Source organism: Ostrinia nubilalis, chromosome 20 (genome assembly GCF_963855985.1).
Source record: "Ostrinia nubilalis chromosome 20, ilOstNubi1.1, whole genome shotgun sequence".
NCBI lineage: Eukaryota > Metazoa > Arthropoda > Insecta > Lepidoptera > Crambidae > Ostrinia > Ostrinia nubilalis.
Genome location: NC_087107.1, coordinates 4,022,331 through 4,046,348, shown reverse-complemented (window position 1 = coordinate 4,046,348; position 24,018 = coordinate 4,022,331). Strand labels below are relative to the sequence as shown.

Genomic DNA, 24,018 nt, shown 5'->3' with positions numbered 1-24,018 from the left:
AGTAAACATCTAGCGCATAACTGAGTCAGTGTTTGAGGTATATTCGAGAGCGGCACAAAAAGGTGATATAACTGACATTAGGAATGTCAGTTATATCACCTTTTTGTGACGTGACAGAGAATTCAAATTCGAAGCGCATCTGAAGTTTCGCTGACGTTTGACGTCACTAAAAGGGTGTTTTATCCCATACAGCTTCCGTAGCTCACCTGAGTTATACCTTTTGAGTGACTGACTCAGGCAACGCTAGACCAATACAACAAGAATCGTAAATCCACACCCTACCTGTGCTTGTTAGCCGCCCTGGCGAATATGAGCGGGAACAGAGCGACCGCCGCGTCTATAACGGCCACTCCTAAAGGCTGGGCGGCCGACGCAGCCGACGATGACGGTGTCTGGGACGTGGTGCCGCGGTATACACAGCACGGGTCGTGTTCTAGTTACTATATGAGCTATAGGAGACACTGATGCCCTTTAGCCACAACTCACCTGTGCTTGTTAGCCGCCCTGGCGAATATGAGCGGGAACAGAGCGACCGCCGCGTCTATAACGGCCACTCCTAAAGGCTGGGCGGCCGACGCAGCCGACGATGACGGTGTCTGGGACGTGGTGCCACGGTATACACAGCACGGGTCGTGTTCTAACGCGCCTGAACCGCGTGCGCTTAGTGGTGATATAAGCTGGAAGGAAAAAATATTTGTATAGCTTTCGCAACAGTTTATTTCTTGCTTAAGTTGTTGTTTATGTAGTTTTCATTAGTGTGGTGGAATGTTAAACATACCTGTTCTTCAATTTCTGCGTGATCCGTGTCATAGATCCAACATTCTTCACCCAGTAGGATAGTGTCCCGCGGATGCATTGCTGACATGAGGAGCCCTAAAAAGGAAATAATATAAACATTAAATATAATGTATTTACAGCAAATCAGTATAGTCTACACAGCAGCAAGCCACCGCTTGGTACAGATGTAGACGTAGACTAGGCGAGTCACTAGGAGTGCCACTATGTATGTAGCAACACTAGCCTTACTAGGATCACCCAAGCTAGGAATCTCAGTGGAAAGCGGGGCCAGTGTTGTCAATGCCGAATACCGGCGTAGCCTTAACAATCTGCAAGGACTTAAAGAGTGTACCTGTAGGAACATATACCTTTTTTACGGTCAGCCGAGTCGCCAGAAGACGCATTAATGGTACTACTCGGGGGCGGGGCCTACAATGTCACTGCATAAGACAGTCGTAGTCTTAAGTTTGGGCAAGTCACTATACCTGTAGCAACATTAGCCCCACTAGGTTCAGCCGAGTCGCCAGAAGACTAAGGGGACGGGGCCTTCGCTGATTAAGAACACTAAAGAGCCCTGCGGGGACCTCGCGCCAAAGGCCTCCACTGAGGTCGACCAAAGGCCGGGGTGGAGCCACGAGGGGCGGCACAAGTCGTAGGGGGGTAAGAGGTGGCGGAGGGAATAGAGGACGTCCACGTCCCCTACCCAAGAAGCCTCACACACCCGCCCTACGCTAAGCCAATGGCTCCCTACAACAGCAGAGCGAGGATCTTGCAGGGTAACCTCCATCATGCAGCAGCTGCGACTGCGGTGGTGGAGTGTTGCTTTGCTTAACAGAACATAGACCTCGCTCTGATCCAAGAACCTTGGATATCCAACGGCAACATCCAGGGGCTAGGGGCCGCCGGTAAGATTCTCTTCAATAATGGTGGCTATAGACCCAGGGCGTGCATCGTTCATAACAAAAATATTGACCTTTTACCTGTTCCAGAGCTTTGCAATGACGACCTGGTCGCAGGATACATCAATCTCCAAGGGTGGAGTGGGGCTAGAGTAATCGTCTGCTCAGCCTACCTCCCCGGTGATAAGCCCAATCCCACAGAAGACCTGGTGAACGTTGTGGCCTACGCACAAAGACACAACACCGACCTGCTTGTGGGATGCGATGCCAATGCCCACCACACCTCGTGGGGGAGCACCGACATCAACAAAAGAGGTGAGTTACTTTATGACTTCCTTCTATCTAACAATCTGCATACACTTAACCTAGGATGCACACCGACCTTTGTAACGTGTAACAGACAAGAAGTTCTTGACATAACTTTCGCAACGAATGCCTTAGCCAGGCACGTCATCGACTGGCAGGTAAGTAATGAAAACTCTATGTCAGATCACCGACACATTCGATTTAACCTGGAAGCATCGCTGCCAAGGCGAATCGAAACCTACAGGGATCCAAGGGCTACTGACTGGGACCATTTCAGGGACCAGTTAAAAACCAACCTTGATGTGATCCCAAAAATCATCAGAACTGTGGAGTGCTTGGAATTAGCAGTGGAGGTAGTCACAGTAGGAATAACCAAAGCCTACGAGGACAGCTGCCCTGTGAAAACCAAAGCATCCACAAGTAAAGTCTCATGGTGGAACTCTAAGCTGCAAAAGCTACGAGAAGAAACCAGGAGACTCTTTAATAGAGCTAAAAAATCCCATGAAATGGGACACATATAAGAAAGCTCTAACCAAATATAACACTGAGATCAGGAAAGCAAAGAGAGCATCGTGGAGGAAACTGTGCGAGGATGTCGAAAGCCTTCCTCGAGCAGCAAGACTCCAAAAAATGATCTCCAAAACTCCTGTTAGGCAGATTGGGCTTCTGAAAAGACCCGATGGAACTTTCACTTCATGTGAAAACGACACATTGGAGCTGCTGGCAGCAACCCACTTCCCTGGATCGGTGGGCAGCAATTGCTCGGCGACTACACATAGCAACCTTCGCAGGCCGAAGAATGACGACTGGCGGAGGGCTGCTATAATCATAAGACCCAACCAGGTAAAATGGGCCATCAGCTCCTTTAAACCATATAAAGCGTGTGGCGAGGACAACATATTCCCTGCTCAACTGAAGGAGGGGATGGAAATCCTCACTCCACATCTGGTCAAAATCTTCAGAGCCAGCTTGGCCTGGGGACATATACCGGAACGATGGACCACAGTAAAAGTCATATTCATTCCAAAGGCTGGCAGAAAGGACTACGCCTTGCCAAAGTCCTTTAGGCCAATAAGCCTCTCATCCTTCCTTATGAAGGTTATGGAAAAGGTAATTGACATCTATATTAGGGACGTAGCACTAAAAACGAAACCTATTCACCACACACAGCATGCCTACCGCAGAGGTAAATCTACGGAAACAGCCCTGATCAGCCTGATTGACAGGGTCGAAAAGGCACTGGAAGACAAGGAAATCGCGCTTTGCGCATTTCTAGACATAGAGGGAGCTTTTGACAACACTCCTACTACACTGCTGGTCGAAGGTCTGGTTGCAAAAAGCCTTGACCTGACGACCACGAGATGGGTGGAGTCGATGCTCTCCAACAGGAGAGCTAAGGTATCTCTGCTTCAAACCACTATGGAAGTTACAACCACCAGAGGATGCCCGCAAGGGGGCGTGCTTTCGCCCCTTCTCTGGACTCTGGCGGTTGATACACTACTGTATAAAATGGCCGACCTCAACATTGACACTCAAGGGTACGCTGACGACCTTGTTGTCATAGTAAGGGGCTTCTGCCAAAGTACAATATCTTCCATAATGCAAAGAGCGCTAAACACCATGGGTGGGTGGTGCAAAAGAAACAGTTTATCAGTTAACGCTGATAAAACTGTCATTATTCCATTTACCAGGCGTAGACAGTTGAACAAACTAGTCAAACCCTCTCTAAATGGAAAAGAGATCGAGTTTTCCACGGAAGTCAAATATCTGGGCGTCACTATCGACCAGAAACTAACATGGAATACTCACCTTAATAACATCATACAAAAGGCAAAAATTGCCTTAGGCTCCTGTAGCCGCATGATGGGCAACAATTGGGGCTTGAATCCCCGATCTGTCTTATGGCTGTATACCACTATCGTGAGGCCGACTATATCGTACGCCTCTGTAGTGTGGTATCACAAAACCAGCCAAAAGACAGTAACAGTTAAACTAGGTAGTCTGCAAAGGCTTGCCTGTCTCATGGCAACTGGGGCAATGTCAACCGCACCTGGGGCGGCCCTGAACGCACTACTGTGCCTAACGCCCCTAAGTATGCACATTGCTAAGGAGGCGGAGGCAAGTGCCTACAGGATAGACGCTCAGGGGGGCTTCCATTGCATATCCCAGAGAATGAGAACATTACTGGAGGCTATAAAGAGCACACCTACTCTTTGCATGACTTCTGACATCATGGTTCCAAGTTGTAGCTTCCAAAAGAACTACAAAGTGGAAATACCACACAGGGAGGACTGGCTGAACAAGCAAGTCACCTGTGAGAAGGGCAGCCTTATATGGTTTACTGATGGGTCAAAAATGGGCCCTAACGTAGGCTTTGGCGTGTATGGAGAGCAGCCGAAGCTTAGGCTATCTCAAAGCCTGGGCAAATTTGCCTCTATCTTTCAGGCAGAAGTCTACGCCATTATTGAATGTGCGGAAGCTAACCTGCGAAAAAATTATGCCAACCACATAATTTACATTAACTCAGACAGTCAGGCCGCGCTGCTGGCCTTAAACTCCAACTTAATCACCTCAAAGTTGGTAGAAAACTGCATGAGTCGACTAAATACTCTAGGAGAACGAAACAGAGTAACGCTGAGATGGGTTCCAGGTCATGCGGGAATCGAGGGCAATGAAAATGCCGACGAACTAGCCAGAGCGGGAGCGGAGGGAACACAATATGGTCCAGAACCCTTTTGTGGTGTTCCCAAAAGTCTCGCTCGAATGACCCTGGAGAACATCTATTTAAACAAATCCTTTATGGCATGGTCAGACACGCCAGGATTAACTCATTCCAAAGCTCTCATAAAAGCCTATGATCGAAAAAGCTCTAAGCAGATCATAGGACTGAGTAGGACCAAAATGCGCATCTTAGTTCGAGCCCTCACTGGACACTGCAGCTTAAACAAGCACTTGTCCACTATGGGACTGTCCGAAACAAGAACGTGCAGGATGTGCCAAGAGGCAGATGAAACGCCACTACACATGCTCACGGACTGCGGACCTCTGATGCGCAAGCGGAGCTTACACCTGGGCAAACACATCCTAAGCCCACAAGATGTAAAACATATCGCCCCCCAAAAGATACTGCACTTCCTAATGGATGCAGGACTCGGAGGCGAACTGTAAGGAAAACAGCGGCGATCACAATAGATCGATAACGGTCGCAGTGATACTAGGACTTTATTGAACTAGAATAGCCGCTCAACACAAATAAAAAAAAAAATAGGGCAGTCGTAGTCTCAACTTTAGGTGAGCCGCCAGCGTTGCCTCCATAGTCTTGAGAATCTACAGGGGCTTAGTAAGTATACCTGTAGCAACATTAGCCCCACTAGATTCAGCTGAGTCACCAGAAGACTAAGGGGGCGGGGCCTTCACTGCTTCAAACTACGAAAGACTATTATTATTGGAAGTATAACAGTCACCGTACCTGTAGCCACATTAGCGCCGCTAGGATCAGCCGAGCCTGCGATCTCAGCCGCCAACAGTCTCAACAGAGGCGCCGCGGGAGGGGCAGGTGCGGCAGGGGCGGATGCGGCGTGGGGCGCTAATGCTGCCGCCGCTTGGTACAGTCGTAGATGTAAACTAAGAGTCACTAAGAGAGCTACTAAGTATGTAGTAACGTCGGCCTTATGGCCCTAGGGTCAGCCAAATTACAAGGAGACGCAACGATGGTGCCAGGGGGCGGGGCTTACATTAATTGTCACTACCTAAGTCAGTCGCAGTCTTAAGTTTGGGCAAGTCACTATACCTGTAGCAACATTAGCCCCGCTAGGATCAGCCGAGCCAGAGATCTCAATCTCAGTGGGGCGCCAGTGCTGCCGCCGCTTGGTACAGACGTAGTCTAAAGTTTGAGAGTCTAGTAGACACTAGAAGACAGGGCCAGAGTTGCCGCGTAGCACTACTAGGGTCATCTCAGTAGTCAGGAGATGCATCAATGGTTCCAGGGGACGGAGCCTACAATGTCACTGCATAGGGCATTCATAGTCTAAAGTTTAGGTAAGCCGAGAGCGTTGCCCCATAGTCTTGATAATCTGCAGGAGCTTACCTGTAGCAACATTAGCCCCACTAGGGTCAGCTGAACCAGCGATCTCAGCTGCCAACAGTCTCAACAGGGGCGCCGCGGGAGGGGCAGGTGCGGCAGGGGCGCTAATGCTGCGGCCGCTTGATACAGTCGTACACTAGGAGTCACTAGGAGGCGGAACTAGTGTTGCCAATGCATAATGCTGATGTAACCTAGAATCTGCAGGCTTAGAGAGCATACCTGTAGCAACTAACTCCTCTACGGCCAGCCTAGTCAGTTGTTTCAGGGGGCGGGGCTTACATTGTCACTACCTAAGTCACTGCATAGTCATAAGTTTGGGTAACCTACTAACCTGTAGCAACATTAGCGCCGCTAGGATCAGCCGAGCCAGCGATCTCAGTCGCCAACAGTCTCAACAGCGGCGCCGCGGGGGGTGCAGGGGCAGCGGGGGCGGTGGCGGCGTGGGGCGCCAATGCGGCAGCTGCTTGGTACAGCCGTAGATGTAGACTAGGAATCACTAAGAGTGCTACTATGTATGTCGCAACGCCGGCCCTATCGCCCTAGGGTCAGCCAAATCGCCAGGAGACGCATCGGTGGTTTCCAGGGGCGGGGCCTACATTGTCACTGCATAGGACAGTCGTAGTCTCAAGTTTAGGTAAGCCGCCAGGGTTGCCGCCGTAGTCTTAACAATCTACAGGGGCTACAGATATAGACGTAGATATAGACTATGAGTCTAGTAGACACTAGGAGACGAGGCCAAAGTTGCCGTATAGCACTACTAGGGTCAGCCCAGTCGTCAGGAAACGCATCGATGATGCCAGAGGGCGGGGCTTACATTGTCGCTGTATAAGGCAATCAGTCTTAAGTTTAGGTAAGCCGCCAGGGTCGCCCCATAGTCTTGACAATCTGCATGGAGCAATACCTGTAGCAACATTAGCCCCGCTAGGATCAGCTGAGCCAGCGATCTCAGCCGCCAACAGTCTCAACAGGGGCGCCGCGGGAGGGGCAGGTGCGGCGGGGGCGGTGGCGGCGTGGGGCGCTAATGCGGCCGCCGCTTGGTACAGTCGCAGGCGGAGGAGCGCCGCCGGGGCTTTTAGGGCTCCACCGTAGTTGCGGACTACGCCGCCGACGCTGGAAAGAATGTATGGTACTTAAATCAAAAGAAATTGACTCTTTAGTGTCTTTCTATAATTATAATCTACTACACAATACTCAATACTTTATTGCTTATCATAATGGTTAAAGTAAAACAAGAAAAATAGCTAAGATTCATTTTTCCGGATTTCCACCAAAGCGAAGCGGAGCGGAGCAGAACAGAGAGTTGTTTTTAAAAATCAGATATCATAATTTCCACATCTCCTCTCCGCTACACAACTCCGCTCCGCGCCACGCCAGAATGAGTCCGCCCGACACATTTCCTCTATTCTCCGCTCTGCTCTGCCTTGGTGGAAACCGGGCCTTAAAATATCACCCAGTAAAAAACAACAATAAACATGGATAGTTAGATAGAAATCCCTTTTAATATTTACTACCTCATTTCTACGACTTACTTGGTCAGTACAGCGATAGCTCCGTCAATAGGCTGCGACAGTCGTTTAGCAGTGTCATCGCTGTTTACCAGAGATGGACAGTGAATCAGCAAACTGTGCAGCGCTGACAACGCGCCCGCGCGACCTTCTAATGTCACCTGTGGATGATTTATTCACATTTGTTCATTCATTCAATTACATTTCGTATTACTATTTGTAAAAAATATACTCTTGGAATTATAGCAAAAATTTGGAAGAATGCATTTCTATTTGAATTTTGGCGTTTGACATATTCAATCGTAGTACTGCGGCGACGCACAGTGGTCCCGATTTAATAAAACATGGACATTGATGCTAGAGGCACGAAATTTTTTTTGATGGTTACTGCTATGATAACTAATAAGGCAAAAAAATATTACAATCCTACGACGTCTATTTCGTAGTAAAAAAAAATATATACATATTTTTTGTATGGAAGAAATTACGTTTCTGTCAATTTTTCGAAATTCTTTAACGATGTCAAGATGCCGATCACACATGTTATAAAACAAGTGATTCTGAGTATTTCATGCGAAGATACTTGTCACTTATCTCTGCGTACTTTTGAGTTATCGAGGGTTGAAAAATCGACTTTTTTATATTAAATATTTCCACGAAAAATTGCCAGAATTACAATATGGTGTATAAGGGACACTTTTGATGACACATAACAACGACTCGAAATCGCGCGCGCTCGTATGCATCAACTTTTACTAAAATAAAAAAAAATTAAGGGAAATACTAAATACAAAGTTGTATGTATAGGTCCGCTGGTCGTCAAAAAGTAGCTTATACGAGAGGTTGCCCAATTTACAATATGTCCATCATTGATAACTCACACAAATATCGTCTTTCTCTGAAGGATAACAAGTTTTTTTGTTTCCAGAAGCTCTTGATAGGATGGAAGCCCATAAATAAATACTCTCTAAAGCGAGAATGAATCTCAAATTGCGATATTGCCATTTTGACAAATTACATGATGTAACTAGCGCTAACGTTTATCTTCAGGTAGACACAGTTTTAAGTTAAAAGATTGTCTACTATTTCACACTGTTCTTCGTTTTGGAACAGTTCTTTGATTATAGGTAGTCGCTAATTTCGTTTTGTTAGACTCTTTCAGTTTAGCACATAAAGCGTAAACTAATTCCTCCTCAGAATGATCTAAAAGTGTTAGAGAGCGCCTCTTCTTCTGCAGAAGAAGAATTTTGCATAAATCTTCAAAAGGTCTATGCAAAATTCTTCTTCTGCAAGGTCTTTAAGGGACTAAAAGTCGATGGTTGCACATCTACTTCCGCAGTCTCATCAACTGGAGCGTCTTCCTCAGTATTAACGTTGTCTATGCGTTGTGTTAACTCGGTAAAAAACATATTTTTACAATTCGGCCAAACAATTTCAGAGTCTAGCCAATGCGAATTCTGGTGCAAAAATGTCTTTTGGGCTCTACTGGAAGCAGACCATATCTTCTTTGATATATTTCTTGTAAAATTACGACTTAATGATTTGATAATTACTCAAATCTTCGGAAGACAATTCAATGCCAATACGTTCCTCATTTTAGTCTGAAATGGTCTGGCCGAAATGTAAAAATTAGATTTAAAAAATGTTCTTTTACCGAGTTAACACAACGTATCGACAACGTTAACACCGAGGAAGACGCTCCAGTTGATGAGACTGCGGAAGTAGATGTGCAACCATCGACTTCTGTTATAAATAAAAAACCTTTTGAAGATTTATGCAAAATTCTTCTTCTGCAGAAGAAGAGGCGCTCTCTAACACTTTTAGATCATTCTGAGGAGGAATTAGTTTACGCTTTATTTGCTAAACCGAAAGAGTCTAACAAAACGAAATTAGCGACTACCTATAATCAAAGAACTGTTCCAAAACGAAAAACAGTGTGAAATAGTAGACAATCTTTTAACTTAAAACTGTGTCTACCTGAAGATAAACGTTAGCGCTAGTTACATCATGTAATTTGTCAAAATGGCAATATCGCAAATTGAGATTCATTCTCACTTCAGAGAGTATTTATGAGCTTCCATCCTATCAAAAGCTTCTGGAAACAAAAAAAACTTGTTATCCTTCAGAGAGAGATGATATTTGTGTGAGTTATCAATGATGGACATATTGTAAATTGGGCAACCTCTCGTATAAGCTACTTTTTGACGGCCAGCGGACCTATACATACAATGTTGTATTAAGTATTTCCCTTAATTTTTTATTTTATTTTATTAAAAGCTGATGCATACGAGCGCGCGCGAGTGTGAGTCGTTGTTATGTGTCATCAAAGGTGTCCCTTATACACCATATTGTAATTTTGGCAATTTTTCGTGGAAATATTTAATATAAAAAAATCGATTTTTCAACCCTCGATAACTCAAAAGTACGCAGAGATAAGTGACAAGTATCTTCGCATGAAATACTCAGAATCACTTGTTTTATAACATGTGTGATCGGCATTTTGACATCGTTTAAGAATTTCGAAAAATTTACAGAAACGTAATTTCTTCCATACAAAAAATATCTACATATTTTTTTTTACTACGAAATAGACGTCGTAGGATTGTAATATTTTTTTGCCTTATTAGTTATCATAGCAGTAACCATCAAAAAAAATTTCGTGCTTCTAGCATCAATGTCCATGTTTTATTAATTAAATCTTAGCCTCCGTAGAATAGAACCTTATTTCTTTTCAAATTCAAGTCTGCAAATCTACCAAACAACTCACCTGCCAAGTAAATGCGTCACCCCGTGCTTTTTCAGATTCGAGTTCTTTAGCGGAACGCGGGAAGCTGTTTCTCCATAGCAGCAACATTCTAGGCAGCAAGCCTCGCACCACTGGCACTCCTGTAAAATTAATCGATTTAAGACCTGAAGTGTACAACTGAGATATAATCTTAACATGTATCTCTCTTATTCCCTCCATTTCTTTATCTATCTTAAAAGAAAGATACGCAAATGAGATTGCTTTTGCTTTTGCACTCTCTTACTATCTTAGCAGATCATCAGTGTGATGGATATAGAAAGAAATGTCAAGTTCGCAACTTTAACTATTGTTATGCAAATGATAAATGTGTCATGCTTACGCTTCCTAAAGTCAGATTATGTTAGCTCCGTAGGTAATTATTTTAGCTTATTTAATCTCATTAATTGAATTTAGACCTCCATGAGAAAATGTTGCTAAACATAAACATTGTATTGCAACTAAAAAATGTGCCAGTTAGAGAGGAAAAATAAATAAAATCACAGACTCACCCAGCGTACAAATAGCTCCAACAATAAGCCAGCCAGCGTTGGTCCTGGCAGCAGTCAACCTGCTGCTCTGGCCAGCCGATCTTAGCAGCTGTTCCGCCGCGTTAAAGGCTATTTTGCCTCGCCCGTGGGGAATGCCGAGTGGCGATAGACGGACCGCGCCGAGAATGGCCGCTAACGCTGCTGAATATCCTGCACAATAATACAAAATAAAATGTTAATTGTTTTTCAGTCATGGGAGGTTGTATACAGGAGTATCCAGGGACAAATTAAGCTGAGGGCTAAAGAGAGTTGGATACTGCCTCTTTAGGGGATGAATATTTCTATCTATTTTTTAAAAACACATTTCCTTTGATACATGAAATACTAAAACCACAGAATAATAATAAGTACTACGTACAGAAGTTTTACTTCGCGAAGGTATTTGAAAAAATGTATGCTCAATGTCATTAACAATATGGTGTAATTTAGCCTGTCTCAAGAGTCAAGCACCATTTTGTTGACAAACGTCAGTGATCGGCACTGCGCCGAAGCTATAGGGCTGACTTCGGTAAAATGATGTGACGTGAGGTGCCAAACTGCGGAAAATGGCGGAGGAAATACATGATTTAGCATGAATTATCATGAATAATATTAACTACTTATTTACCTCTCAACGTCTTGAGGCAACTTAAAAAAGTATATTCTATGTTTTTATTATTTTTAGGCAGTTAAATACTGCACAGTATTTAGTACACCATTTTCTTTATTTTCTTCCATCATACACAAGAATACGCGTACGTGAGTCAATGTTCGCTCGTATGTGAGGCCTTGTCGAATAGTATCCTGTAGGTGGGCCATCGTGCATGTTTTGTTTTCGATGTAAACTCGCGGAGTTGAACAGGCCTGCTAAAACCTAGTTCTGCCAGAAAAATTGAGTAGATTTTTATTCAGTCCCGTAGCGAGTCTCAATCGTACTTTTGCAGTGGATACAAAAAGACCTGATGATATAATCATTAATACTGGCTGATATTTACTAGCATGTAAGCATATAAAAGTAAACACTGTGTAATTTACGTATGTAGTTACAATAACTTTGGCAATTTTGCAATAAAAATGTATAGTTTATTGTAGTACCTGCAATATGGTGCGGCGTGGGCCTGGGCGCGTCAAGCGCAGTACAACAGGCATCTAGTAGTGGTGTTAACTGCGAGGGCAACGCAACGCAAACGCAACGCGCACATCTCGCCGCGGCAAGGCGAGCGGCTGCACAAGGATGTTCTAGCACCTGGTTAGAAACGAAGTGTTTAGATTGTTTATTTTTGTTCCCCAGTCGATGAAGCACCTGATGTCGTGCCCTGAGTGCCCAAGCAACTGCATTCAGGAGGATTTGATGAGTGCTGCTGACAACGCCACTCTTGTGGCGGAGTTTTGGGCTGACACTGTGAAGGTTTGTTGTCGACACAAAAAGAAGATTGTATATTTAGCGCCATCTAGTGATTAAGTTGAGTATGAAGAAGTGTGCTTGGATAGTTAATTGTAATAAAGTAATGTGAACTAGCACTATAGGCACAAGACGATACAAAACACTAGCTTAAATCAAAAAAATTAGTACAAAAAGATTATTTCATTTAACCTCGCAGAATAGCTCGTTATGCGAAACAAATGGACTTACACAATAAAATTGAAAATACCTACAAAATATAACATTCGTAAAATTTAATCTTCGTGGTACAGTCATTCGTCTCCGAAATACTTATAAACAAATTAATTGCTCACAAAATTTCTTACTAACTTAATATTAGAATATACTTACAGAGAATATAGCATTGATCATGTTAAGCGAAGTGTCCGAGATGAGATTCTGCACTGAGGTTCCGAGCTGCAAAGACAGCTCTCCTATTTCCGTCAATGCGCATACAAGCAAATGCTGGCTGAATAGTGTTTCCTGCAATAGAAAAAAAAAAGAAATTAGTCATATTTGGAGTCTTGTTATCCCACTAAATTACCAGCGCGGTTTATGTCTTCCTTTGTAGGTTTAACAAAGATTACTGGTGACTTATCTAACAAAAACTTGATCACGACCACTCAGATGAAAGACAAGTCGACCTTATTAATGTAGGAGAATAAGAACTTTGTATCAGTGCTTGTGTTAAGTTGCCTCGGAGCTGGTTGTCGGGGTGGTCGAGTTGTGGAGGGGGTTAAGTTGTCAGAGGACGAGTTGTTGTAGGGTTCGAGTTGTCGGAGGTCAAGTTGGCGTAGAGGCTAGTAGTCGGAGATCCAGTTATCGGCGCGGCACGCGGCCGCTTGCGCCTAATCGCTGAGCCCAGCGTTGCCGTAGGGCTCGAGTTGTCATAGGGGTCAAGTTGTCACAGGGGTCGAGTTGTCATATTATTTATTATTGATTTTTGGGGCCTTCATTTGGGCCAGCTCGACCAGGTTTGATCTATTGTGGCAGCCCTTGTGTTTAGAGTTCACTGCTTAGTCCCGTTGAGTCTATAAATTTCCAGATTCTTTGAAGCGTGATATCTGCTATCTCATCCGGTTGATGTGTCGCCCGAGATGGACACTTCTTTTGCTCATAAGCGGGCCGCATAAGCAAAGAACATGCGTGGCCGTTTCTTCTTCTGTATGGCAGAATCTGCACAGAGTTTCCTCGGTCATGTTCATGTTTGATTTGTGTTTGTTTATTTGTGAGTTGTCATAGGGGTCGAGTTGTCAGAGGTCAAGTTGTCACCTGGTTGCAGTCCTTGGCGTTCTCGGGGTTGAAGTCGATGCTGGCCATCTGCTGCAGCAGCGTGTGAGCGAGCGCGCGACAGGCCGCCGCTTGTGCCTTCTCGCCGAGCATAGAGCCTAATGTGTTGCGGAGGATGTAGTTGTCACAGGGGTCGAGTTGTCATAGGGGTCGAGTTGTCATAGGGGTCGAGTTGTCATAGGGGTCCAGATGTCATAGAGGTCGAGTTGTTCTAGAGGTCTAATTGTCATAGGGGTCTAGTTGTCACATGGTTCAGTGGTCGGCCCAGTGTCAGACCCCTATGACAACTTGAACACCCTCTCCCCGTGTTCAAGTTGTCATATGGGTCTAGTAGTCGGAGGTCAATTTATAAAAGGTCGAGTTGTCGAGGGTCAAGTTGTCAGATGTCGAGTTGTCCGGTTGTCCCGCACCTGGTTGCAGTCCTTGGCGTTCTCGGGATTGAAGTCGATGCTGGCCATCTGCTGCAGCAGCGTGTGAGCGAGCGCGCGACATGCCGCCGCTTGTGCCTCCTCGCCGAGCATCGAGCCTAATGTGTTGCGGAGGATGTAGTCGTCACAGGGGTCGAGTTGTCATAGGGGTCGAGTTGTCATAGGGGTCCAGATGTCATAGAGGTCGAGTTGTTCTAGAGGTCGAGATGTCATAGCTGTTGATTTGTCATAGGGGTATAGTTGTCTTAGGGGTCGAGTTGTCAAAGGGGTCGAGTTGTCACAGGGGTCAAGTTGTTATATGGGTCAAGTTGTCATAGGGGTCGATTTGTCATAGGGGTCTAGTTGTCATAGGGGTCGAGATGTCATAGGAGTCGAGAAGTCATTGGGGTCGAGATGTCATAGCTGTTGATTTGTCATAGGGATATAGTTGTCTTAGGGGTCGAGTTGTCAAAGGGGTCGAGTTGTCACAGGAGTCGAGTTTTTATATGGGTCAAGTTGTCATAGGGGTCGAGATGTCATAGCTGTTGATTTGTCATAGGGGTATAGTTGTCTTAGGGGTCGAGTTGTCACCTGGTTGCAGTCCTTAGCGTTTTCGGGGTTGAAGTCGATGCTGGCCATCTGCTGCAGCAGCGTATGAGCGAGCGCGCGACACGCCGCCGCCTGCGCTTTTTCCCCGAGCATAGAACCCAGCGTGTTGCGGAGGATGTAGTTTATACACTTTCTGGAATAAAAACACAAATCGGTGACAGAGCCACATGCTAAAGACAACACTAGTCACTAGTCTGGTCGGCTTTGCAACATCAGCAACATGCTACAGACAACACTAGTCACTACACTTGTCGGTAAAACTCGAGCCCAGTGTGGCTTATGGAGGATGTAGTTTATGCACTTCCTGGAATATGCAATAGTAGTCAGTAACTTGTTACACACAACACTGCTAGTCAGTAACTTTTTACACACAATACTAGTAGACTGAAGCGATCGATGCTCTACTTGTGTCAATAGAAGCGCTTCATTAGTGTAGGCGCTCACTGGGCGACAAGCAACAGCGACAGATCGGCGACTAGACGCCTATTTTTGTCAATTTCATATATTCAAATCAAAATCAAAAATATTTTATTCTACTTTGACCACTGGTGGCACTTATGAACGTCAAATACATTAAAAAAGGTAGCTCTTATTTAGCTCGCCGTCGCGACTCCGCGGCTCTGATGTCAAGTGTGCGAAGTTTATGGTCTATTTTTCTAACATTCTGGCATCTTGATTTGTGTGAGAGGGATGGGTGTGTACAGGACCGGATTTACAGATTTATAATCTGTTAATCCACCACTGCGTGTGTACCTAGCCTTTGGTCTATGGGAGGCGAGGAATTTCAGATTTTATGCCCATGTGTACTGACCTTGAATAAACTGCGTCGACGTGCGAGCTAGCTGCCTTCGGGTTGGCCACCAAGTCAAGCACATGAGTTAAGAACGTCGTCATATTGCGTTCCAGCCACACTCCACCCATGTTTTGGACGAAGATCACGTACGCCTGCGAATAGATTAACATATAGATACTCAGAAATTAAAATTTTTGAGTGTTGTAAAATTACGAGAGCGTAGATGACGAAAGAAAAGCTGTCACTTTATTTCAAATCATATTTTACAGTCAATTGAAACCTGATTGGATTTTCTGTGGTGAAAAGTATGTGTCTTTTTTAGAAACTGTGCTACTAAAACTAACTTTATAATATATCTTAACTTCTTAACCCCAGCAGATGCAAAAAGGTTACATAGCTATTTCTCTTCTTTCATATCCCCAAAAATATTTAAAGTAAAATACCTTTCCAATTTCAATTTACAATCAAACTTACATGTGTCACGCAAACTCGGACCTCCCTATTCACTCCAGAGCCCGACTTGATGATTTCTCCCTTGAGGAACGAAGTGCCTCCTCTCAAGAATGCGCCCATCAGCAGGTTTAACGCTTCTTCTAGTGACACCACGTTCTTTGGAGGATCCTTTTTGTTTTGTTGAACTGCCAAGGGAAACCGAAACTTAGTACAGAGTAAATAAGGGATAATTTGCCTTTGCTTTAATTCCAAGTAACCAGCTCAGGACCGGTCGTTGTGGAAAGCCTTTGTCCAGCAGTGGACATCATTTGGCAGAAAAGAAACGAATTCCATGTATACTTATGAATTAATTTAATACTTTATCCAAAATAAACAAACCTCTTACGCGTTTTAGTGTTTAATATACCTGATTGAGCTCCGACTTTCAATTTGCTATTTAGATTTGTAGCCTCTCCTGCCTGTGTGGCCGCCATTAAAGCGCCGAGAAGTTCAGCAATGGCACATCTGTGAACAAGTGAGTTCAAAATATAGCCCTTGAAACACCAAAGTAAGTTGTCGTAATATGTAATTCTACTAGAGAGTTTGCTGTTTAGCTTCCACAGAACAGATCAGAATAAGCTTAATTCGGATCTATCAATTATTATGTTGCCTATACTCGCATCTCTTCGGCGAGTTGAAGGATCGAGTAGTCGAGTTTTCGAGCGTCGAGTTGACTAAATCGAATTGTCGGAGGACAATTCGTCTTGAGGTCGAGTTGCGTTGACTTGGTCAAGTCCGATTTGAGTTGCTATGGGGTCATATTGACATAAATTCTGTAAGCACCTGAGCGCATAGTCGCTAGGGTGGGCCGCCCTCAAGCAATCAGCGGCTATGGCGTCCACGTCAGCAGGCGTCAGCTTCATCAGCGGCAGCAATCGTCGCAGCGTGTGCGCCGCTCCCGCGCGAACTACTGACGCTCGCTCGCTTGATAGAGACATACAACAAGATCGGGACAAAGTGGAACAAACCTGAGCGCATAGTCGCTAGGGTGGGCCGCTCTCAAGCAGGCAGCGGCTATGGCATCCACGTCAGCAGGCGTCAGCTTCATCAGCGGCAGCAATCGTCGCAGCGTGTGTGCCGCCCCCGCGCGAACTACTGATGCTCGCTAGATAGACACCTATACAGCTGGATGACATAGTGGGACAGACCTGAGCGCATAGTCGCTAGGGTGGGCCGCCCTCAAGCAAGCAGCGGCTATGGCGTCCACGTCAGCAGGAGTTAACTTCATCAGCGGCAGCAATCGTCGCGAACTACTGATGCTCGCTGGGTAGACACCTATACAACTGGATGACAGTGGGACAGACCTGAGCGCGTAGTCGCTAGGGTGGGCCGCCCTCAAGCAAGCAGCGGCTATGGCGTCCACGTCAGCAGGCGTCAGCTTCATCAGCGGCAGCAATCGTCGCAGCGTGTGCGCCGCGCCCGCGCGAACAACAGACGCGCGTTCGCTGGATAGAGAGGTTCGCGCTGCGCGTGATACTTCGCGCAAAGAACTACCGGCAGCTGTGCCCATACCTACGCAGATCTGGGAAAGAAATAAAGGATTAACTGGAGTTTACTAAAGACAGAAAACACTTAGAACCCTGTATGGGACTACCGACTGTTTTCTCACTCAAGAAACACTCGCTTTAAGTCCAGCGACAAAACATTTAGCACTATAAGCGACTATTTCACTTAGACTCGTGAGACTTCGTAAACACTAGTTGTCAGTATGCGTAAATACGACTTTCATTCAAGTGTATTTTACTTTACCGCATATTGCTTAATTTACGCTGAAAAAACGATTGCAATTATAATTGAAAGATACGAAACCAACAGTAAATCGACGCCCTAAACCCATAGTAACATATTTGGGACCGTCACGCTCCATAAACGCTAAAGGGCACCTTACAAACATGGGCCAATGTCAACAGAATGTCAGCGAAATGTCGCTACGTCGCTAAAGAACGCCATTTAATGGGGTCAAACAACATAACACCCTGTTCTGAAGGTTTATTTTACGTTTTATCTTTGCTTGAAAGATAACACCAGCCTGTGAGTAATCGCATATTTACTAAACACCATCCTTGTGGAGAGGAAAAACGAGAAACAACTACAAGTAAAGAAAACATTGTATTTGTCTGGGAATATCTGTAGGTATAATATGACAATGACGAGTCACGATTGTATTTCAGTGTTATACAAAAGAAGTATTCTTTACAGAAAGGCTATAAGCATTACGCAAGAAAGAGAATGTATTTTAGTTTAATGTTACTTTCATGTAATGGTGCGTCCAGACTGGGCGAATGGGCTCGCGCGGCAAACTTAACATCCTGCTCACTCAAGAGCAGAGTGAGCAGGATGACCAGCGTGCCGCGCGAGCACATTCGCCCAGTGTGGACGCACCATAACAATAATGCTAACATAAATCTAAAATATTATTTAGTAGCCAGTATCTGTGTCTACCTGCTTAATTAATCTACCTACTTCAGTGTTTTTAAAATGAATATGTTCCTTGATGAAATGAAAATGAAATCTTCAAAAAGAAGATTTAATAATTATACTTTACCTTTTCAAGAGTATTCATGATCTCCAGCCTGGTTTGGGACTCGGCGCTCTTCAAAGACCGGATCAACGTGGCCACGGTCTCTTCATAGGACCGCCCCATCATGCGCCCGAGTTTCTCGTACATACTGCCGAGGCAGCAGATGGCAGCCCTGGAAAAATACCTCATGTTATAGATCGTTTCATCCACGAAGACGCGCCCCACCAATTTTTGGCCAAGAGAAGTGCGGGGTGCGGGGAGTTTGATCCGAGAAATCCGAGCGTCATTATTGTAGTGTGCGTGAGCACTCATGGATAATTTAACATGCACCGATAACACTCAAACATTAGCGGGAGAGTGGTGGGGCGCGTCTTCGTGGATGAAATGATCTATATGCAGGTACTGCATCAAAAGACCATCAAACTGAAAATGGATTATTCCTAGGACCATTTTACGACGGCAATAAAATTGAAACAGATTCGGTTTTACAACAAAAATGGATCATTGTGCTGTCGACTGTCCACGATACTCACAATCTCGTCGGCAAGTACGAAGGCGAGTCATCCTTCACTTTGATGATGTCGTTGCACTTGTTAACAGTGTCAAACAGCAGGAACGTATCGCCGACAGAGAACAGCGTTGCCAGACATCGGGCTAGTAGACGCCGCGCCGGAGCGCCGAGCGACTCGCGAAGCAGGTTTAGGAGTTGCGCGACTAACTTCTGCTGACAGCTTTTTATGTCCGACTGGAGGAGAGATTATGTTATTTGTTAAAATAGTTTTAGGTGCTGTTTAGAAGTGTACTACAGCGTTGCTAGACATCGGGCCAGTAGACGTCGAGCCGGAGCGCAAAGCGACTCGCAAAGTAGGTTTAGGAGTTGCGCGACTAAGTTCTGCTGGCAGCTTTTTATGTCCGACTGTGGAGATTATTTTATTTAATTACAGTTGCGTTCCTTAGAAATGGAAAAGAAGGAGAGCTATAAGTAGATAAAATTATTATTGATTAAGTTAAATGAATGAACAAAGAACAGCGTTGCCAGACATCGGGCTAGTAGCCTTCGGGCTGGAGCTCCGAGCGACTCGCGAAGTAGGTTTAGGAGTTGCGCGACTAACTTCTGCGGGCAGCTTTTTATATCCGACTGGGGAAGATTACATGGATAGGTATTATTTGTTAGGATAGTTTTGGGCGCTGTTTTGAAGTGTGAGTGAAATTAGGTACTAGTCTAAGACCGCTTTCACATTTAGGCGACTTTGCAGCGCGACAAATGCGCGACAGACGCGAATAATTTCATACTATGTGACAGCGGATCCATGCCTTCACATTATAAAAACGCCGCTGCCGCACTGCTGTCGCGCTTCTAACGCCCTAATGTGAAAGCATTTTAAATCAAGAAAGAGAACTAATGATACAGAGAGAGAATAGCGTTGCCAGGCATCGGGCTAGTAGAAGTCGAGACAGGGCGCCCAGCGACTCGCGAAGTAGGTTTAGGAGTTGCGCGACTAACTTCTGCTGGCAGCTTTTTAAGTCCGACTGGGGTTATTCTCATATTTAATTACGTGAATAGTTTTGGGTGCTGTTTAGAAGTGGGAAAGCAAGTCTAGTGCTAGACATGGAAGGTTGTATTTTATATAAAATAAAAATTACTATAAGAAGCTTTTGAGATACTTAATTACAAACAAAAGAAATTCATTCTTTCAAATAGGAAAAGCATTAAAATATAAATGTAAAATATTTTATCTAAACAATTGTTCAAAAACATAAAAGTTTATTCTTTCTGTTATGAACATACACTAGTCATTTATTTGTATCAGTGCTGTAAAAGCACCTAAAATATTTTACAAAACAAACAACTATTATTTCTAAAACAACAATAGACCTTACACTATCCTTACCTTATGAGCAGCCACTAGGACTTTGTCCAAAAAACGGAGCCATTCAAATATGAAATGGGGCTTCTTATCATCCGGCAGCTGCTGCAACGCTGCCTCATTCAACGTGAGGGAGTGGGACACCTCCATGGTTCTACAATAAAAGTATCTGGTCAACGCTCTACTAAATTTTGTATAAAGAGGTTCCATTAGCTACACTTTCATTACAGACAATAAGTATTCTAGTTTTGCATAACACTGCCAATATATTGTACATAATAGTACATGTAGAAGTGTTCATACATCAATAATGTGAGGTAATCAAGTTTGATGTAGTTGAATAACCAACGGCAATGAGGCAGAACACAGGAAACTTACAAGGCCTATCAGAAAATTGATTAATTGTCTGTTAACTTGGAAAGGCAACTAACAATACAAAAATAATAATAACATTTTGCAATCACAAAGAAAAACAGGAATTTGTTCCTCTATAAGTTAGCCTAACTAGAGATTTTATTCAAGGACAACATCCTTGAATAAAATCTAGTCATCCAATAACGCGCAAAGAGAATTAACGACTGTACCCGACGATGTACAAACAGCAAATGGGAGCAGTCGGGACGTAATGATTAACCGTGTGTTTATATTATCAATGGCGTCAACATTTAGTGAATCAGACCCACGGATCATGTAACGGAAGAAGTTATGAATAATACACAGCAGAAATAATTAAACTACTAATTAAACCGCACTTTCGTACTCGAAACTTAAAGCCAAAAGTAAAGGGATATTATGTACAAACCCAACTGGATGATCAACAACAGTTTATTACACTTTCTCACTACATTCACATAATACACACAGTTCCTGAAGTTTATAACCAGGTATTTGAAAGTATATTTGGTTTTAAAAACAGTTTCTTTCTATTTTTTTAAGTAAGAACCAGAAAAAATAATTAATTCACACCACAAAAATGTAGGTATTTCAGGGGTGAGGAACAGATGAGAGGGGGAGGGGAAGGATCAAATGTCAATTCAGTGTCAAAAACACTGACGTTTCGAGCTTGGAAGTTTATCTTTTAAGCCATAAAACCAAAAGATAAGCTCAAACGTCCAATATCCATACCAGTAAAGTGTCCCAAATCTAGAAAAAGAAAATTTTACCTTCCTGTCAGCGAGCCATTTTAGCGCTACTGTCATCCATGTGTCAATATTTCGGCCGTACAACAACCGACGCCTGGAAAATTGGGAAAAAAGGAAATTAATTCACATACCTAGCTAGTCAAAGTAATGTTATTTCAGTAATTTAAGTTTGATGAGAATACTACATGGATCAAAACATTAATTAGTACAGGACTGTGGTCACATTGACTACAATGATTTGACGCGTAACCAACGTGCATTATAGCAATAGTAAGTACAGTGCCAATACTCTGAACACGCCTGACCAATGAATAACATGAGTGCGCAGCAGAGCCCCGCAAATATGCAGGCAGTTGTGGATAGAGAAAAGATATATTCGTGGATATTGGAGCTATGCAATCCAGAGACACGGGAAAATGCTTTACTAGAACTTAGCAAGAAACGTGAGGTAGTTCCAGATTTGGCTCCAATGCTATGGCACAGTTTCGGTACTATAGCCGCGTTGTTGCAGGAGATCACCAACATATACGTGGCCATGATACCGCCGACCCTCACCGCTCACCAAAGCAACCGTGTATGCAATGCCCTGGCACTGATGCAATGCGTCGCTTCCCATCCCGAAACGCGATCTGCATTCCTCCAAGCACACGTCCCTTTATTTCTATATCCTTTTCTCCACACTGTCTCCAAAACACGTCCTTTCGAATACCTAAGATTGACCAGCCTGGGAGTTATCGGTGCTTTAGTAAAAACTGATGAACAGGAAGTTATCACATTTCTGTTGACTACTGAGATAATACCGTTGTGCCTGCGTATAATGGAAAATGGATCTGAATTGTCCAAGACCGTTGCCACATTTATTTTACAGAAGATTTTGTTGGATGACAGTGGATTATGTTATATTTGCCAGACGTACGACAGATTCTCGCATGTAGCAATGATATTAGGAAAAATGGTGCTGTCACTTGCGAAGGATCCGTCCGCACGACTGCTGAAGCATGTGGTCCGCTGTTACTTGCGCCTGTCGGACAACCCTCGGGCTAGGGCTGCACTCAGGCAGTGTCTTCCAGATCAGCTGCGTGATGCAACCTTCACTGAATGTCTCCAAGAGGACAACTCCACTAAGCACTGGTTGGCACACCTGATAAAGAACCTGGAAGCCCAACCTCCCCCGGCTAGCCCAGCCCAACAGAACATGTGAGAGTTAATTTTATTTGAGCCCACTTTGAGCAATATACAATAAGTAGTAAATTTGTTTTTCTATACATATTTCTATTGAGAGTTTGATGTTTTATTATATGAAATAGTTAATAGTAACAAGACTGGTTACAAAGTTTTCACATTTGAAGTTTATAGCAATAATAATTGAGATTATAAATTAAAAATCTAAGGTAGTTATAATATATTTTATGTGCAGCTATAGCTCTGTTTATTGTAGAGAATATATTTATCTGCACAGATATTTTGAAGAGAAGTAATGTTAAGTTAGTTGAGAACAGAATGAAGTTCAAACAATGTGATCTCTGGTTGTTTTTAGTTGCTTTTTATACTACTTGTTGTACTGGATTCATAGTGGGCATTTTGTGTGATGTGCTTAGTTTATTTTGTATTTTTCATAACATATCAACTGATTATTATTTTATTTTTGCTAATGTATTAAATTAATTGTATTCACATGTTAATATGTTAATGGTCTCATGTTATATGCATTGTATTATTTTTTAGGTACACAACAAGATGAAAGCACTAATTTTGTATGCAGATGTAGTGGACTGGACTAGGAATAAAGTTTTTTCATAATTTGGCAATGTTGTTTCTTTCCTTTCATATCCTAAAAATAGTATGTAACACATACTGGTTATCTACTTCATCAATCAACGAAACCATAGCAAGTTATTGCAAGTGGAGCATTTAATGGATTGCTATAAATAACTATTTTAACAAGGAATTTTAAAAATCAGGTCCTCTTGCAGGGAACTGTGACAGAGCCCATCTTCTAGCACCCATGAAATTGTAGTTTATTTTTGATTTACTGCAAATGATGTCATTCCTACTTTTCTCATTTTCTTTACTACCTTCATTTGTCTGAGTGTCTATTTCATTACAGAGCTTTGCTTGGCTCCTCATGTTCAGAGGCAATGGTTTCCTGCTGCTAAGTCTCTCAAGAAATTGAGTGCCACAGTTAACAGTTTCGACGCACTGTGCGCACGCTTTGTCCAATTGGCAGTAATTTTTAGTGTCGAACGTTTGAATTTCCTTTGCACTCACTCGACAGTTGATTCGTTTATTGCCACATTTGCAGTTGCCTTTGTTGTCCCTCTTCCGGACCATAGTCACGCAATCATTGTCGCATCGCAGGGGCCCTGTGATGATTGTATTCTGTGCACTATCAACAAATGTCTTCTTCAGGAGAGTCTCTTTGGACTTAAATTTGTTTATAACTATTTTACTTTTGCTGCAACTGCTACTTGGTACTACTTTATTTACTACCCTCTTTTTCTCTACGACTATAGACCTCGTAGGGCGCCCGTCGTACCTGCTATTTGAAGCCTGAGCTTGGTTTAGTTTTTTACAGCTTTCTCGAGTGCTG

At 43.8% G+C, this 24,018-nt stretch overlaps 2 protein-coding genes across 2 annotated transcripts in view; one reads left to right on the top strand and one right to left on the bottom strand.

Moving 5' to 3' along the window:
- The window catches only part of LOC135081856 (HEAT repeat-containing protein 5B-like), a 52,415-nt gene extending 31,139 nt beyond the window's left edge, over window positions 1-21,276 (bottom strand). The window contains exons 1-19 of the mRNA XM_063976638.1: window positions 21,089-21,276; window positions 20,311-20,440; window positions 18,952-19,163; window positions 18,443-18,590; window positions 17,202-17,419; window positions 16,265-16,362; window positions 15,880-16,043; window positions 15,424-15,557; window positions 14,595-14,745; window positions 12,658-12,789; window positions 11,979-12,129; window positions 10,866-11,054; window positions 10,339-10,457; window positions 7,596-7,732; window positions 6,968-7,176; window positions 6,398-6,526; window positions 779-873; window positions 487-677; window positions 283-438 (exon numbers count right to left, since the gene is read on the bottom strand). Coding sequence (XP_063832708.1) covers window positions 283-438; window positions 487-677; window positions 779-873; window positions 6,398-6,526; window positions 6,968-7,176; window positions 7,596-7,732; window positions 10,339-10,457; window positions 10,866-11,054; window positions 11,979-12,129; window positions 12,658-12,789; window positions 14,595-14,745; window positions 15,424-15,557; window positions 15,880-16,043; window positions 16,265-16,362; window positions 17,202-17,419; window positions 18,443-18,590; window positions 18,952-19,163; window positions 20,311-20,436 — 2,759 coding nt within the window. The 5' untranslated portion in view covers window positions 20,437-20,440; window positions 21,089-21,276. The remainder of the gene's footprint in view (window positions 1-282; window positions 439-486; window positions 678-778; window positions 874-6,397; window positions 6,527-6,967; window positions 7,177-7,595; window positions 7,733-10,338; window positions 10,458-10,865; window positions 11,055-11,978; window positions 12,130-12,657; window positions 12,790-14,594; window positions 14,746-15,423; window positions 15,558-15,879; window positions 16,044-16,264; window positions 16,363-17,201; window positions 17,420-18,442; window positions 18,591-18,951; window positions 19,164-20,310; window positions 20,441-21,088) is intronic.
- Window positions 21,277-21,466: 190 nt separating this feature from the next.
- Window positions 21,467-23,236, top strand: LOC135081486 (CCR4-NOT transcription complex subunit 9-like). Its single transcript, XM_063976200.1, has 2 exons — window positions 21,467-22,625; window positions 23,154-23,236. Exons 1-2 carry the CDS (start codon window positions 21,736-21,738, stop codon window positions 23,167-23,169), a joined length of 906 nt encoding a protein of 301 aa, XP_063832270.1. The 5' UTR covers window positions 21,467-21,735; the 3' UTR covers window positions 23,170-23,236.
- Window positions 23,237-24,018: the final 782 nt, after the last annotated feature.

Excerpts from the sequence above, each read along its gene's own strand:
- LOC135081486 (XM_063976200.1), top strand. The coding sequence starts at position 21,736 with ATGAATAACATGAGTGCGCAGCAGAGCCCCGCAAATATGCAGGCAGTT.